Source organism: Trachypithecus francoisi, unplaced genomic scaffold (genome assembly GCF_009764315.1).
Source record: "Trachypithecus francoisi isolate TF-2019V2 unplaced genomic scaffold, Tfra_2.0 Lachesis_group10, whole genome shotgun sequence".
Taxonomy (NCBI): domain Eukaryota; kingdom Metazoa; phylum Chordata; class Mammalia; order Primates; family Cercopithecidae; genus Trachypithecus; species Trachypithecus francoisi.
In genome coordinates this window covers 98,934,915-98,949,629 of record NW_022681455.1, presented here as the reverse complement: position 1 = coordinate 98,949,629, position 14,715 = coordinate 98,934,915, and the positions used below count along the sequence as shown (strand labels likewise).

Genomic DNA, 14,715 nt, shown 5'->3' with positions numbered 1-14,715 from the left:
AGGAGAATAGCCTGAACCCAGGAGGCGGAGCTTGCAGTGAGCCAAGATAGTGCCAGTGCATTCCAGCCTGGGTGACAGAGCGAGACTCTGTCTCAAAAGAAAAAAAAAAAAAGAGTTGTCCTTTCTCCTCCTTTATTCAATTACTTATTTACATCAATATGGACTCATGGATATTTATTTTACCCTGTGGGTTAAAAGCCATTGCTATCATTATTTCATTGTTCAAACTGGGCCAGGTTTGGCCACTGGGAGTTCCCTTAAGGTGGCTCTTGTATGCTTTCAACATGTACCCATTATTTTTTGAGTTTCAAATATTCTAGCCTCATTACATGTTCTAAACTCATCTTGTACTTTCTCTGCCTCAACCATGAAATCAACCATTTCTCTAAGGAGCCCTAGTTCTCCTTATTGGAGAATGATGTTTAGAAACCAAGATCTGGACACCAGGTGTGCTCATTGCTACTGCGGTGTCATTGGTCTGGGCCCTCTTAGCAGGCAGAGCTATGAAATGTATGCAAGATACTAACACACACAATTTACTTTTAAATATATATATATATATCTCTCTCCATATATATCAGATATATATATATCTGGAATCTGGAATTTATACTGATACCTTTACTTCAACATCACAGAGTGCATTCTAGCTTCCCCACTTTGATTGCAATTTTTTTTTTCTCCAGTGGTGAGAAACCTGGCTCTCACCCATAATATTTCTGCTTATTTGTTCATTCCTGGGATACATTCAAAATAGTGTCAGAACTGCTCCTTCTATGATGAGTTCCCTGTCATTGACGGTTTTTTTGTACTTACTGAAATAACTCTTTTAGAATATATTAGATCCAGATTTTAAAAAAGCATCTATCACTCTTGTAAATTTTTAAAAAGGAAAATAAAATTGAAATAAATTGTTTAAGGGATTCCTTTTCACATTTCAAGTCCAATGTCTCTTAATCTCTCTACCTTGGAGTTTTTGATGCTGTGCTATTCCACACAGCCTGGGCTTCTCCAGCATCAAGAATGCTCTACTACTATCTCTGGGATTTCCTTCTGAGCTGCCGACATCCACTCACAAATTCTGATGTTCGTGTGATGGCAGTAACAGCATGATGCCCCCCTTGCCAACAGAGACGGTATGATGCATCCCAATCTTAGAGATGTTAAAGTACGAAAAAAAAAGGTGCATCTTAGAAAGGACATAACATAGCTCTTTCATAAAGTAAGAAGGTGATATACAGCACCAATGTGTAAACTCTGTTTCTCTACACAACACGACTCCAGGTGTTACGCACAGACATTACAATAGACACAACAGGCCTCTAATTCTAAGACCAAGGGCAAGGGAGATGGAACTAGAATTCCAGTAACACATTCCATTTGGGCAGCTTCTATAAGGAACTAGTGAAAGAGTTCTACTGCAGCAGAGACTGCCAATTGTCCCCCCACATCTGTTCTCCCCTTCTTCCTGAATAACAATCCCCATATTTTAGATGAGCAGGTGGACGATGGGAATAAAGTTTGTTTATGATGACGTGGTGTTCTGCCAATGAGAGGTAAATGGAAGCATGGGACTTTCAGGCAGTGTTCTTAAAAGGGCGTGGTGGCTTATGCTTATAATCCCAGCACTTTGGGAGGCTGAGGTGGGCGGATCACCTGAGGTCAGGAGTTTGAGACCAGCCTGGGCAACATGGTGAAACCCCATCTCTACTGAAAATACAAAAAGTAGCCAAGCATGGTGGCACGTGCCTGTAATCCCAGCTACTTGGGAGGCTGAGGCAGGAGAATTGCTTGAACCCGGGGGATGGAGGTGCAGTGAACTGAGATCATGCCACTGCACTCCAGCCTGGGTGGCAGAAGACTCTGTCTCAAAAAAAAAAAAAAAAAAAAAAAAGCGGGGGAGACACGGCCAGGCGCGCTGGCTCATGCCTGTAATCCCAGCACTTTGGGAGGCCAAGGCAGGTGGATCACTTGAGGTCAGGAGTTCAAGACGACCAGCCTGGCCAACATGGCGAAACCCCATCTCTGTTAAAAATACAAAAATGAGCTAGGTATGGTGGCTGGCACCTGTAATCCTACCTATTTGGGAGGCTGAGGCAGGAGAATCACTTGAACCTGGGAGGCAGAAGTTGCAGTGTGCCAAGATCGTGCCATTGCACTCCAGCCTAGGCAACAGAGTGAGACTATATCTAAAAAAAAAAAAGGGGGAGGAGACATGCCATTCTTTGACTCCTCCTCCTGCCTCCTGGCTGGAATACAGATGTGATGGCAGGAGCTTGAACTGCCATTTTAGGCTCAAAGGCAGGATTCTAAAGGTGGCAAAGTAGCGATATAGAATAAAGAGTCAAGGTACCTGAGAATCATGAAGCCATGATTTGGGAATCCTCTATTTTGAGATCCTGGTTATGAAAGAAAAAATATACTTTTATCTTGCTTATTATTATCATGGGTTTTGTTACACACAGTTGAAGCTAATCTGAACTTGGGATATTTTTCTTGGAGACCCACCCTATCGTCATAAAGGAAGTCAAGGAAAAAGGAAACGGTGGGGCTTTCCCAAAGAAAAACAGGGAAATGCTAGAGTGAACCTGCAACTTCCTCTCTCCGGCAGGCAGCATAATCCATGATGCCATTCTCTCCCAGCAGTCTAAACCAGCGAGCAGCCCCTCGTAACCCACACCTCACAAGCTCACAATAATTGTACTGACATGGGTAACCATGACCTACATTAAAAGGTTAAAAGCAATTGGCATTCTTTGTCACAAATTCTCACGTTTCTTTTACACAGGTGCCTCACTCAATTCAGCTGTGTATCTTTGCCCAATCTGGCAAATTTCCTAGATACACGTATCCTGGATCTTTGTGCAAGATTCAAACACGTAAACTGAGGCAATGAATCTTCTTTGGCACAGGAGTCTGCAATACAGTCTCCAGTAAAGACAGAGCCTAAGGGGCATCTTTCTTACTGGGCATTTTTGTCACGGAAAGCCTCATACTTCTCTGAAATGCCTCATTTATTAGCATTTGAGGAATGACATTCATCTGGCAGAGAGGGGCTCTGTTCCAAGCAACTCCCAGAGCTTTCCTGCCTCAAATGCAATGTCTGCAGAGGGGGCTACCTGCATTGGTCCCCACCTGACACCAAGGTCCTTTCTTCTAACAGCACCTGGGTTTCCTTTTGGGAAACCTCCCTTCCCCATTCTCAGTACATGCGTTTCAGGTCTGAATGACCATACCCTAGGAGTGGCCCAGGCCTAAGGCATTCATTCATTCACCAGATACTGATTTGGCACCTACTGCATTCTAGGACTGGAGATAAAATACTGACCATTATAGACAAACATATCTACCTTCGGGAGCTTTCTGGGTGCTGGGGGGGAGGCAAACAGTCAACAAACCTAGGTAAATTCAAGGCATGTCAGACGACCTAAGAGCAAAGCAGGAAGCAACTTCACAGGAGAGGAGAGGGAGGTATGTAGAACAGGGTGGTAAGAGTGAGAAGCCACCTGCTGAGAAGGGGATGCGAGCAAGACTTGAAGAAGATCCGGGAGTGAGCCTTGGGATGTCCGGGAAGGGCACTGAGGGCAGGGGGAACAGCAAGTGCAAACGCCAGGAGGCAGGCGCCTGCATGTTTGAGCAAATGAAAGGAAGCCGGCCAGGCACAGTGGCTCACGCCTGTAATCCCAGCACTTGGGAGGCTGAGGCAGGCGGATGGCTTGAGGCCAGGAGTTCGAGACCAGCCTGGCCAACATGGTGAAACCCCCTTGTCTACTAAAAATACAAAAGTTAGCCGGGTGTGTGGTGTGTGGTGCACACCTGTAATCCCAGCTACTTGGGAGGCTGAGGCAGGAGAATCACTTGAACCTGGGAGGCAGAGGTTGCAGTGAGCTGAGATCGCACCACTAGACTCCTACCTGGCTAACAGAGAAAGACTCTCTCTCTCTCTCAAAAAATAAAAAGAAAACAAAAGTAACAAAGCCAGGGTGGCTGGAGCAGAGTGAGCCAGGAGGGGAGGAGATGAGGACAGGGGTGGTTAAGGGTTGGGGTGCTCGTCCTGTTCAGCCCTGAAGGTTGGGAGACTTTGGCTTTTACTCTGAGTATAAACATGCACTGGAAGGTTTTGAGCAGAGGGGTGATGTGATACAATTTTCATCATGAAGGACTCCCCCTCCTGTAATGTGCAGAATAGACCTGGGCGGGGGTTAGGGTGGAAATGGGGAGACCAGTTATTGAGGTGCTGATGGCTTGTCACACAGCGGTAGTGCAGGAGGTGGCTGAAGTCCTCAGCTTCTGGGTATGTTCTGAAGGTAAAGCTAGAGGGACTCATGGATCCATCAGACGTGGGCAGGAGAGGAAGAGAAGTTAGGGTGACTTGGTGGAGCCATGGAGGGATAGAGCTATCATTTATGATTTAGGGAAGAACTTGTGAAGGAGAGGTTTGGGGGAAAGATGAGTGGTGTGGTTTTAGACCTGAGCTAGGTGGAGCTGCCCATGGGCAGGTGGACGTAAGAGTTTGTACTTCAGGTTGGCACAGTGGCTCAGGCCTGTAATCCCAGCACTTTGGGAGGCCAAGGTGGGAGGATTACTTGAGCCCAGGTGTTCAAGACCAGCCTGGGCAACATAGTGGGACCCTGTCTCTACAAAAATTTAAAAATTAGCTGGGCGTGGTGATGCATGCCTGTGGTCTCAGCTACTTGGGGGTGGGGGCTGAGGTGTGAGGATCACTTGAGCCCAGGAGATCGAGGCTGCAGTGAGCTGTGATCATGCCACTGCACGCCAGCCTGGGCAACAAAGTAAGACCCTGTCTTCTTAAAGAAAGAAATGAAGGGAAGAGAAAGGGAGGAAGGAGGAGGAGGAGGAGGAATGGAGGGGAGAGGAGGGAAGGAGAATACATAATACAGTTTAAAAAAAACAATTTGTACTTCAGAACCTTGGGAGGAACCACTTCAAAGATACCATAGAGAGACTAGATGAGGTCATCTAGGGAGTGAACGATGACAGGGAAGAAGGTGTCCCAGCACTGAGCCCCAGAAGGCAATGAGGAGAAAGCAGCAAAGCCAGTGAGAAGCCACTGAGGCAGCAGACACCACCGAGGAGTGGAGTGGCCTGGAAACCAAGGGGACCGAGCCCTGGGCTCCGTCTCAAAGGCCTTTGCTGGAATCCTTGGAGAGGGGAAGCTCTTCCCCAGCAACGGGGTTTTCAGGAGGATAGTCTGTGAGCCAGCAACCACACCGCCCTTGCGAGGAAGGGCCTGACTTAGAGCTCAACAAATCCAGAGAACCAAACTAATAGGAATGAGGGAGAGAGAGACAGAGCCCGATGGCCCTGTGTCCACTGTGCTGGCCGGAGACAGCCCATGTTCCTCTCTTTGTATCACTCTAAGTTCGGTTTCTGTCACTTGCGCCCAAGACACCTAATGTAACTTCTAAGTTATTTTCTCCTGTGTGGTCCTGGGGGGCCAGGTGAAGCCAGCATCCCGTCTCTCCCTTTGGCAATCACACACAGGCAGCCGGGCCCCAGTGCAGGGTCAGAGGGCCCTACGTGCTTGATGGCAGGCCTTTCCCACCACGCTCGAATGACAACACCATGCTCCACTCCAGGGTAGTTCAGGCCTTTCCCAACCGAGGCACTTTCACTAAGCTGTGATGGGGAAAAGCACCCCCAGGCCATCCTGGTCATCCTCCTGGGTGCTCACCTTGGGTTGTAGGTTGCAGGTGACCTCTGGGTGACAACGGCTCCTCTGCTCTGTCTGCATGGGCCAAGCACAGTGTGAATACTCTGCAGCTGGTAAGGACTTTGGGAGCCGTGGGCTGAGCGCACTTCCTTTATGGAAGAGGCAAAGGCTGGTGCAAGAGCTCTTCCAAAAACCTGAAGGGGAGCCTGCTGGCTTCCCTCTCCCTACCCCAGAGCCCAGGCCCCAACAGCACATTTATCTTCCAGAACACCAAGTGGCCAACATTGTTAAAAGTCACTCTGGCATCCCTAGAGCTGTCAGGAAACAATTTGGGGTGCACAGAGTATGATCCTAGGGATTGCAAACACTGGACTTGGTTATGGGACTCTTCCACTCCCTGCTGTCTCTCTCTCACACACACACACTCTCTCTCTCTGGGGAGAAGACACCCCAGAAATATTCCCTCTATCTCCTCCAAAGAGGCTGGGTCCCCACCTTCCCCATCTCACTGCCTAGGATGGGTCCTATCAGCAGGCACACAGCACCTGCCCTGCCACTGCTGCCAACAGGTGAACTGAAGCAGCATCCAGGGGCCCGGGGTATTTGTTATGGGGCTTAAGACACCCAATCACGCTGGCTGGCAGATACATTCCACCTGTGGTTTGGAATCTAAAGCACTGAGGATTAAGAGGTGGGGAGGGGGTGGTGTATGATGAGAGCTTTCCTGGCTCTGTGAGGAGACCAGGTTTATGCTAGGCTGGGTGAAGTGCTCATCCCACTTAGGTTTGTGTGATGCTCTTCAGTTTACATAACAGTGTCATGGTGCTCTCCCAGCTGATCCCTCGACCATCCTGGGGGCAAAGCCAGGCTCAGGTCAAGGTAACACAGTCAGAGAGATCAGAACCAGGCTTGCAGACTCCAACCCACGGTGCTGCCCTCAGTGCAGGCCGAGGCATGAGTCTGATCTGCACACACCCTGCTGCTTTCCTGTGGCTGCTATAATAAATCACCACAAAATTGGTGGCTTAAAGCAGCACACATTTAAGTTGAGATCATGCCACACTGCCCTCCAGCCTGGGCAACAGAGTAAGACCCTGTCTCCAAAGGAAAAAAAAAAAAAAAGCAACACACATTCATTCTCTTATAGTTCTGGAGGTCAGAAGTCCAAAATCAATTTCTCTGGGTTGAAATTAACATGTTGGCAAGCTGTCTCCCTCCGGAGGTTCTGGGGAGAATCTGTTCCCCTGCCTTTTCCAGCTTCCAGAGATGCATTCCTTGGCTGGCAGCCCCTTCCTTCACCTTCAAGTCCAACAGCAGAGCTTCTTGCTGAAGCAATCATATCTCCTCTTTTTCTGATTCTGAATATCCCTTGCTTCCCTCTTTTTTTTTTTTTTGAGATGGAGCCTTGCTCTGTTGCCCAGGCTGGAGTGCAGTGGCACGATCTTGGCTCACTGCAACCTCTGCATCCCAGGTTCAAGCGATCCTTCTGCCTCAGCCCCCTTAATAGCTGGGATTACAGGCACATGCCACCATGTCTGGGTAATTTTTGTATTGTTAGCAGAGATGGGGTTTTGACTGACCTCAGGTGATCCACACACCTCGGCCTCCCAAAGTGCTGGGATTATAGGCGTTAGCCACCACACCTGGCCCTGCTTCTCTCTTATAAAGACACATGTGGTTTCACTTAGAGCCCGCCTGAATAATTCTGCAAAACAGCTCCACCTCAAGATCCTCAATCATGCCTGCAAAGCCTCTTTTGCCACATCAGGTAACATTTACAAGTTCTAGCGATTAAGATATCTTTGGGGGCTATTATTCAGCCCAGCACACCCTCCCTCCAAAGTTCCCATGGCTCCACCTTTGTTTCTGTTTTTCACCTTGCTGGTTCCTCCTCCTTAGACTTTAAGGAAAGCCAACTTGGCTTTCCTTGAACCATTCCTCCTCCTGTCCCTTTCCTCTCTGTCCACTGGACTCCAGCTCATCTTCAGAATTCCCACGGGATTGGTTCTTATCAGCATCTAGTGCTTTGCATTAATTTTTAGTTTTTTTAAAAATTAGCCTCCAGATGAGAATTTTTTCGTTTTTAAAAACAGAATTTGAATTTCTTGTAACACACATTCACTGAGAAAAATGAGAAAAACAGAAGACCAAAAAGAAGAAAGTAAAAACCACATGCAATCCTGTTAATAGAAGAAGCCACTGTTAATGTGTTGTGTATACCCTTTTATTCATTTTCCAATGCTCACCTAGACACTGAAAGAGAATGTCTCTGATACAAACCAACAGAAAATATGTTTCGAAACATCTGTTGGACTCTGGAGTCAAGATATTCTGGTTCAAATTCCAGCCAGCCACTCACCATCTGTGTGCTCTTTGACAAGTTACTTAACCTATCTGTGCCTCACTTTACCTATCTGTAAAAAAGAAGAAATGATAGCACATACCTCATAGGGTTGTTATGATGATGAGTTAACATACAGCATGTGGTTAAGACTGTGCCTGGCACACAGCAAATGCCATATACGTGTGAGCTGTCATCACCATTAGTATTACACTATTTAAGGGGACATCTGTTCAGATGGATAAATAACCTTTGGCAGCACAATTCGTAGCTACCTGGGGTTCTCTGGTATGAATGCACTGCTGCTCTACTGTTAGGCATTTAGGTTGTTTCCAGTTTTTTTTTTCTTTTTTGCTTCTACAAACAATGAAGGGATAACTATCCTTGAACTAACACCTTTGCACACATCTTTATTTGTTCCTAAAAACTCAACTGCTGAGTCAGAGATCACACATATTTTTAAGCTATTGATACATCATTGCCAACTTGACCTTTATAATCCTCTACCCAGTGGAACAGCATGCCCCTCTCCCCACACCCACCCTCCCTGGGCATACCCAGTGACCCTCATGTCTCCCCTCTCCTCCAAGGGACCACATTTCCTTACTCAACCATATATGTGCCCCCACATCAACATCACAGCACCCCAGTGAAGCAGAGAAGCAGACGAACTGAAAATGAGGATTCAGGGTCCTGCTTTCAGCCTCCTAGGGCAAACCCATGCCTCAGTTTCCACATATGTAAAATGTGGGTCAACACATCTGCCAACAAACACTAAAATCATCTATAAAGTTGACTGGGGCTAGATATTCCATGGATTCAAATGAAACCAAAATTCTAAACAACAGGTAAAACTTTTGTTTCTGAATCACACATCAAGTATATTCTTAAAAATTTCCCAGATCCTCTACTGAGGCTCCCCAGGGACCATTTCAGAGCCCAAATCTGCCATTTTAGAGCTCTGACTCTGAACCATTTTGGAAACATACTGCTCGAGTGCCGATGCGCAGAAACAATTGCCTTCCTACTTGTGAAAAGACCAGTGTCCCACTTTCACATATCACACTAAAAAACAAAAAAATCATCTGGCTACCGAAGGCACCAGGAATCTGCCCTCTGAGAATTGTAATGAGCTCGTGTGCAGGTGTGACCATGTCCTGGGCTCCCTCACAAGTATCATCTTGGCTCCCCACAATATATATATTTTTGAGACTCATTCTGTTGCCCAAGCTGGAGGGCAGTGATGCAATCTCAGCTCACTGCAACTTCTACCTCTCAGGTTCAAGCAATTCTCCTGCCTCAGCCTCCCCAGTAGCTGGGACTACAGGCACACATGACCAAGCCTGGTTCATTTTTGTATTTTTGGTAGAGACAGGGTTTTGCCATGTTGACCAGGCTGGTCTAGAATTCCTGACCTCAGGTGATCCACCCATCTGAGCCTCCCAAAGTGCTGGGATTACAGGCATGAGCCAACTGCTTTGGCTTCACACTGTTAATGAGGGCTATTATTCCCATTTTACTGATAAGACTGAGGCTGAAAGAAGGTAAGAATTGCCCAGGAGCTGAGAAGCAGAGAGGAGACCCTGAAATTCACATCCTCCGATTCCAAAACCCCTGCCTTCCTTGTCCCTGTTGCAGCAAGACCCCACTGAGGGGCCTGGAAATGGCCTCGATAAGCATTCGTGATTTATGAAGCCTCCAGATGGACCCCAACAGCCTCCTCTTCTCTCCAGAACAAAGAGACATGCTGGGTCTGGGCATGACAACTCACGGGTCTCCTTCTAGTCCCATATGTGAGGGGGTACCTGGCCTTCCCCACGATGTCAGAGCTGTAGGTGTCTGGCTGGAAGGGCCCCACCCCGAGGCCATGCTTCTCTCACAGGAACCTGAGACCTAAGTAGGGTCCCCCAGAGACACATCTCAGAGAGGCCTGGACTGTTGCAAGAACCCAATGAAGGAACTGGAACACCCTGGGGGGAGGGAATCTGGAAACTGGAGCACAGTGGGAGGAGAAGGGGCCCCCAGCACAGTGATGGAGTGCACTGGGGAGGCAGCCTGAGGACGCCAGCTCCGCGACTCTCAACTACTGTCCGCCTGCCAGAAGTTGCACTTGGCATCTTGCACACACTCACACCTAATCTCCAAAGACCCCAGCCAGCTAGGCACCACGACGATCCCATTTTACAGATGAGGAAAGTGAAGTGTGGAACAGCTATTAGACTGTCCTAAAGCCAGGCAGTTAGAATGCCATGGGACAACTCCCGGCTCAGGGCTGGGTTCTGAATCCAGCGCTGCCTCTTCTGAGAAATAGGAACGTGAGGAAGTCACTGACTTCACTGGCAAGACAGGCAAGATAATAAAATAGGAGAATGTGAAAAGTGTACAGAACTAAATCAGTATGAGTTGTTTTTGTTTTTGCTTTTGAGATGGAGTCTTGCTCTGTTGTCCAGGCTGGAGTGCAGTGGTACAATCTCGGCTCACTGCAACCTCCCTCTCCTGGGTTCAAGTGATTCTCCTGCCTCAGCCTCCCAAGTAGCTGGGACTATAGGCATGCGCCACCACACCCAGCTGATTTTGTATTTTTAGTAGAGATGGGGTTTCATCATGTTGGCCAGGCTGGTCTTGAATTCCTGACCTCAGGTGATCTGCCCGCCTTGGCCTTCCAAAGTGCTGGGATTACAGGTGTGAGCTGCTGCGCCCAGCCTTTAATATGAGTTTTTAAAATTCAGTAAAACAATTTCCGAAGGCTGATGTTGGGGCAGGGAGTTAGAGGCCTCTACAGAATTATCCTAGAGACGTAGATGCTCAGCGGGCTGTGTGAGCCTAACCTCAGTCAGCAACCCTTGAGCATTTGCTGTGTGCCACCACAATAAAGTGGCCACCTCCCAGACTGTGACCTGCTTGTCATCCAATGGGGGTGATGGGTCAAATCTCATAGACGCAGGAGAGCAGGGATAAAGGAGGGTGGGGACAGATCCAAATGCTCTAGGGGCCAACCAGCCAGAACAGGTGGGGCCCAAGAGGTGCCCACCAGGGTCTAGGTCCCAACCACATGTGTCGCCTACACTATCTGAGCAAGCCTCACACCATCTCTTAGAGACAGGGGCCAACAGTTCCATCTTTAAGATGAGACAGCTGAAGTCAAAGAGGTTAAGGAAAATGTCTGAAATCACACAGCTGGCTACTGATGGGGTTGGATTTAGAATCCAGATCTGTGAGAAAAGGAAGAGGACAGAGAGGAAAGGCTGTGAAGACCACAAAATAGCAACAGAGAGGATGGGCTGTCTCCCAGGGCCAGGTTGCAGGTGCAATAGGAGCCTGTGACTGATGACAGTGACTGAGAGAGGCCTCATCCACCCTGGCCAGGGACTTAGAAAGTCCACCAGAATCCGGTGAGCCCATCTGGTGAGGGAAGAGGGGTCCTGACTCCTCTACCAGGAGATGAGGGAACAGTGCATGGGGTCTCCAAAGCCTAGACCCCTCCTTGAGCCCCTACACATGTCTCCTGTGAGCATTTCTCATCCAGGCCCTTTGAGGGCAGGAAGAGGGGGAGGAGAGAGGAACCAGGAGATCTGTTCACCATGCAGGCCTCTAAAAACCCATGGTGGGGGCCGGGTGTGGTGGCTCACGCCTGTAATCCCAGCACTTTGGGAGCAGGAATCACTTGAGATCAGAAGTTCGAGACCAGCCTGACCAACACGGTGAAACTCATCTCTACCAAGAATACAAAAATTAGCCATGCATGGTGGTACATGCCTGTAATCCCAGCTACTCGGGAAGCTGAGGCAGGAGAATCCCTTGATCCTGGGAGACGGAGGTTGCAGGGAGCTGAGACTGTGCCACTGCATTCCAGCCTGGGCGACAGAGTGGGATGCCATCTCAAAACAAAACAAACAAACAACCCATGGAACTGTAAGCCTTCCCAGGGGGTTAACAAGTTCAGCGGCCTGTGCTATTCCCTTCCAAGTTGGGTGAGCTGGGCCTGCCTTAAGTGGGCTCCACAAAGAAAAAGTTGGCAAGGGATTGGAAGGGGTGCCAGCCCCATGGCTAACTGGGCACAGCGCTGGCACTTCTGAGCACCCAGCCAGTTTCCAGTGTCCCAGGAACAGCCTGCACCTTCCCTTCTCTACAAGTCTGTCAGGAGCTATTGCTGCTTTATTTATTTATTTTTTTGTAAAGATGGGGGTCTCCCTATGTTACCCAGGCTGGTCTTGAACTCCTGGCCTTAAGCGATCCTCTGGCCTCGGCCTCCCAAAGTGCTGGGATTATAGGCAAGAGCCACTGCGCCTGGCCTGCTACTGCTGATTTAATAAAACCTCACCCCCACCTTTTAGCCCCCTCCCCACCAACACATACGCACATTCCAGGCCATTCAGCCTCCATACCTCTCCCGGATCAAGCCTCTCTCACAGCCCAGAGCATGGGCCAGTCCCTTGATCCTGAACCCATAATGCCACCTCCCTCTTCATTAACAGAAATTGTTTTTCGAGGTCTTCAAAAGCTGCCCCCGACTCAGATTCCACCCTGTTTCCCGAGTGCACCCACAGCCTTGTAACAGGGCTCCTGGGCTCTGCTCCCTCATCGGACATTAAGGTCCTCGAAGGCAGTGATCAGCCCCCTCCCCCAGGTGTCGGAGGACACTTACTGGAATCTGTGCTCATCTGACATACATGGATGGAGCACCTACAAGTCCCAGGCCTGGAGGAAGCCGGGCTGCTTTCCTTTCCTCCTGTCTGGGTCTCTCCACACCGGGGAGAACACAGAAGTCACTCCTCGAATCCTCCCCTGTCCCTGCTACCTTTTCCACCTCCTTTTCCTGACCGTTCTCTCTTGCTCTCCAGCCACTGCCCCCTGGATGTGAGTTTCCAGCAGGGCAACTGATCACTTCTCCAGAGGGACCCCAAGGCTGAGGGTCCCCAGTCAGTAGGGTCCAATCTGGCTTCCCATTTCCCAGGCCACTTGGCCTCCGCTCCCAGCAAGAAACTTCTCCCCCCAGAGAAAGACGGCCCAGATTGTTACCGCGGGCAGAAATAAGAGGTCCATGGCGTGGGTCCTTCCAGGAGCCCACGGGTCCTTTCTTAGAGAACAAGCGACACTGATTGGAGGGCAGGAGCCCTGAGCTAGCTTTCAGGGTCCTGACCCGAGCTCCGCTGGTCAGATACCCCAAGGGGCCACCCCCTGACCGGTGCTCCCGCAGCCCGGACGCCGGCGCCACGGACTCGCCACAGCCTCAAGTCCTCTCCTGGGGCCGGGCTCCGCACAGAATCAGGTAGCACAAACCTAGGAATTAGTGGGGGTCCGCACCCCTTCCTGCTCGGACCCGAGCCGCCCCAGTCCCCGGCCGCCGCGCCCGGAGCCCGCTCCAACTCGGAAAGTGGCGGGCGGCTGCGGGGCAGGCGGGCGGTACCTGTGAGCAGCTCCAGCCGGTATCCCAGCACCTTCATCTCGACGCCTGGCGCGGCCCGGCTCTGGGTGGCGGCGTCGGGGCAGCGCGCTCGGCCGAGCCGGTGAGAGGAGCGCGGGAGACCCGGAGCGGAGCGGCAGGAAAGCGCGGAGCAAAGCGGCAGGAGCAGCTCACAGCAAGGAGCGCTCTCCCGCCCCCAACGCCGCGCTCCCCCCTCCAAAACGGTTTAAAAAAATCCACCAATTGCATGGCCGCGCACCCCCAAAAGGCACCCGCCGCCACCTGGTCCGGGTGAACTCCAGGAGGCGGAGGGAGGGCGCGGGGTGGGTGCGGTGACACCGCGGGAGGGGTCCCCCGTGCCCGCCGCCCGAACAAAGAGACCCCGCCGCCTCCCGGCGCGCGGACGGCGGCTGGGTGTCCCCAGCGCAGCCGGCAAGGCGAAGAGAGAGAGAGCGGGGGCCGCTGGGTGGAGGGGGCGCCGTCCCCGCGGAGGCGAAATGTGACGGGAGCCAGTCGGTGCGGGGCTTGCGGGGCTGGGGTCGTGCGCTGGACTGGGGTCGTGCGCGGGACTGTGCTGGGTTGGGCGGGGACGCGCGCAGCAGTCGCGGCGGCGAGAGGAGCGGGACCTGGGCGCAGGGGCTAGGGCGCCGCCGACTCACCGCGGAGATGCGGGCGAGACGGACGCGCAGGCGGGTAGCGGGGCCTCGGCGCCGCCGACGCGCGGGTGCAGGTGCGGGCAGCCGGGAGCCCCTTCGCGTGCCCGCGGCTGCCGGGGCGGAGGCCGGGCTGGGGGCGGTGCGCCGCGGGGGGCGTGCCCGCGTGGGTTTGGCGGGTGTGGGCGCTCGGCCAGCGGGGCGGTGCCCGACCTGGGGTTGGCCCAGGACGGACCAAGGTACCTCGCGCTTGGCTTCCGCCTCCTGCGCGGCTGGTGCGTCCGGTGGGCGGGCGGGAGGGCGAGCGGGGACCGCGACGCGGAGCCTGGGGGCACACCCCGATCGATCCACGCCCCTGCCGACTTCTCACCTGCTCCGCCGGGCTGACTGTCCTGGGTGCGCTGCGAGGCCCTGCCCGCCCCTCCAGGCCCCCTGTGGCCGCGCGGCGTCGGGTTCCCTGGGGAGGGGACGGCGCTGCCTTAGTCTTTGTTTAGACTCCCGAGGGGAACCTCAGCCCTGCAGAGACAGCCCTACCCCACCGGCCCCCCGCCTGCTGCTCCGCGCCACCCGCCGTCGCCGCCTGGGAACCGAGGGAGAAAAGCCGTGGGGATCGGGAAGACAAAGGGGCTCAGGGGCCCTTGGG

The 14,715-nt window shown here is 51.7% G+C and overlaps 1 protein-coding gene across 14 annotated transcripts in view; it reads right to left on the bottom strand.

Annotated features, from left to right (window-relative positions):
* The window catches only part of NDRG4 (NDRG family member 4), a 52,533-nt gene extending 38,105 nt beyond the window's left edge, over positions 1 to 14,428 (bottom strand). For 10 of the 14 annotated variants that reach the window (XM_033218640.1, XM_033218641.1, XM_033218645.1 and 7 more), the window contains exon 1: positions 13,423 to 14,005. In XM_033218640.1, coding sequence (XP_033074531.1) covers positions 13,423 to 13,459 — 37 coding nt within the window. In that variant the 5' untranslated portion in view covers positions 13,460 to 14,005. Of the gene's footprint in view, positions 1 to 13,422; positions 14,006 to 14,078 lie in introns of those variants that run through there. The other 4 variants (XM_033218643.1, XM_033218654.1, XM_033218652.1 and 1 more) reach the window with 4 other exon arrangements.
* Between the last annotated feature and the right edge of the window lie 287 nt (positions 14,429 to 14,715).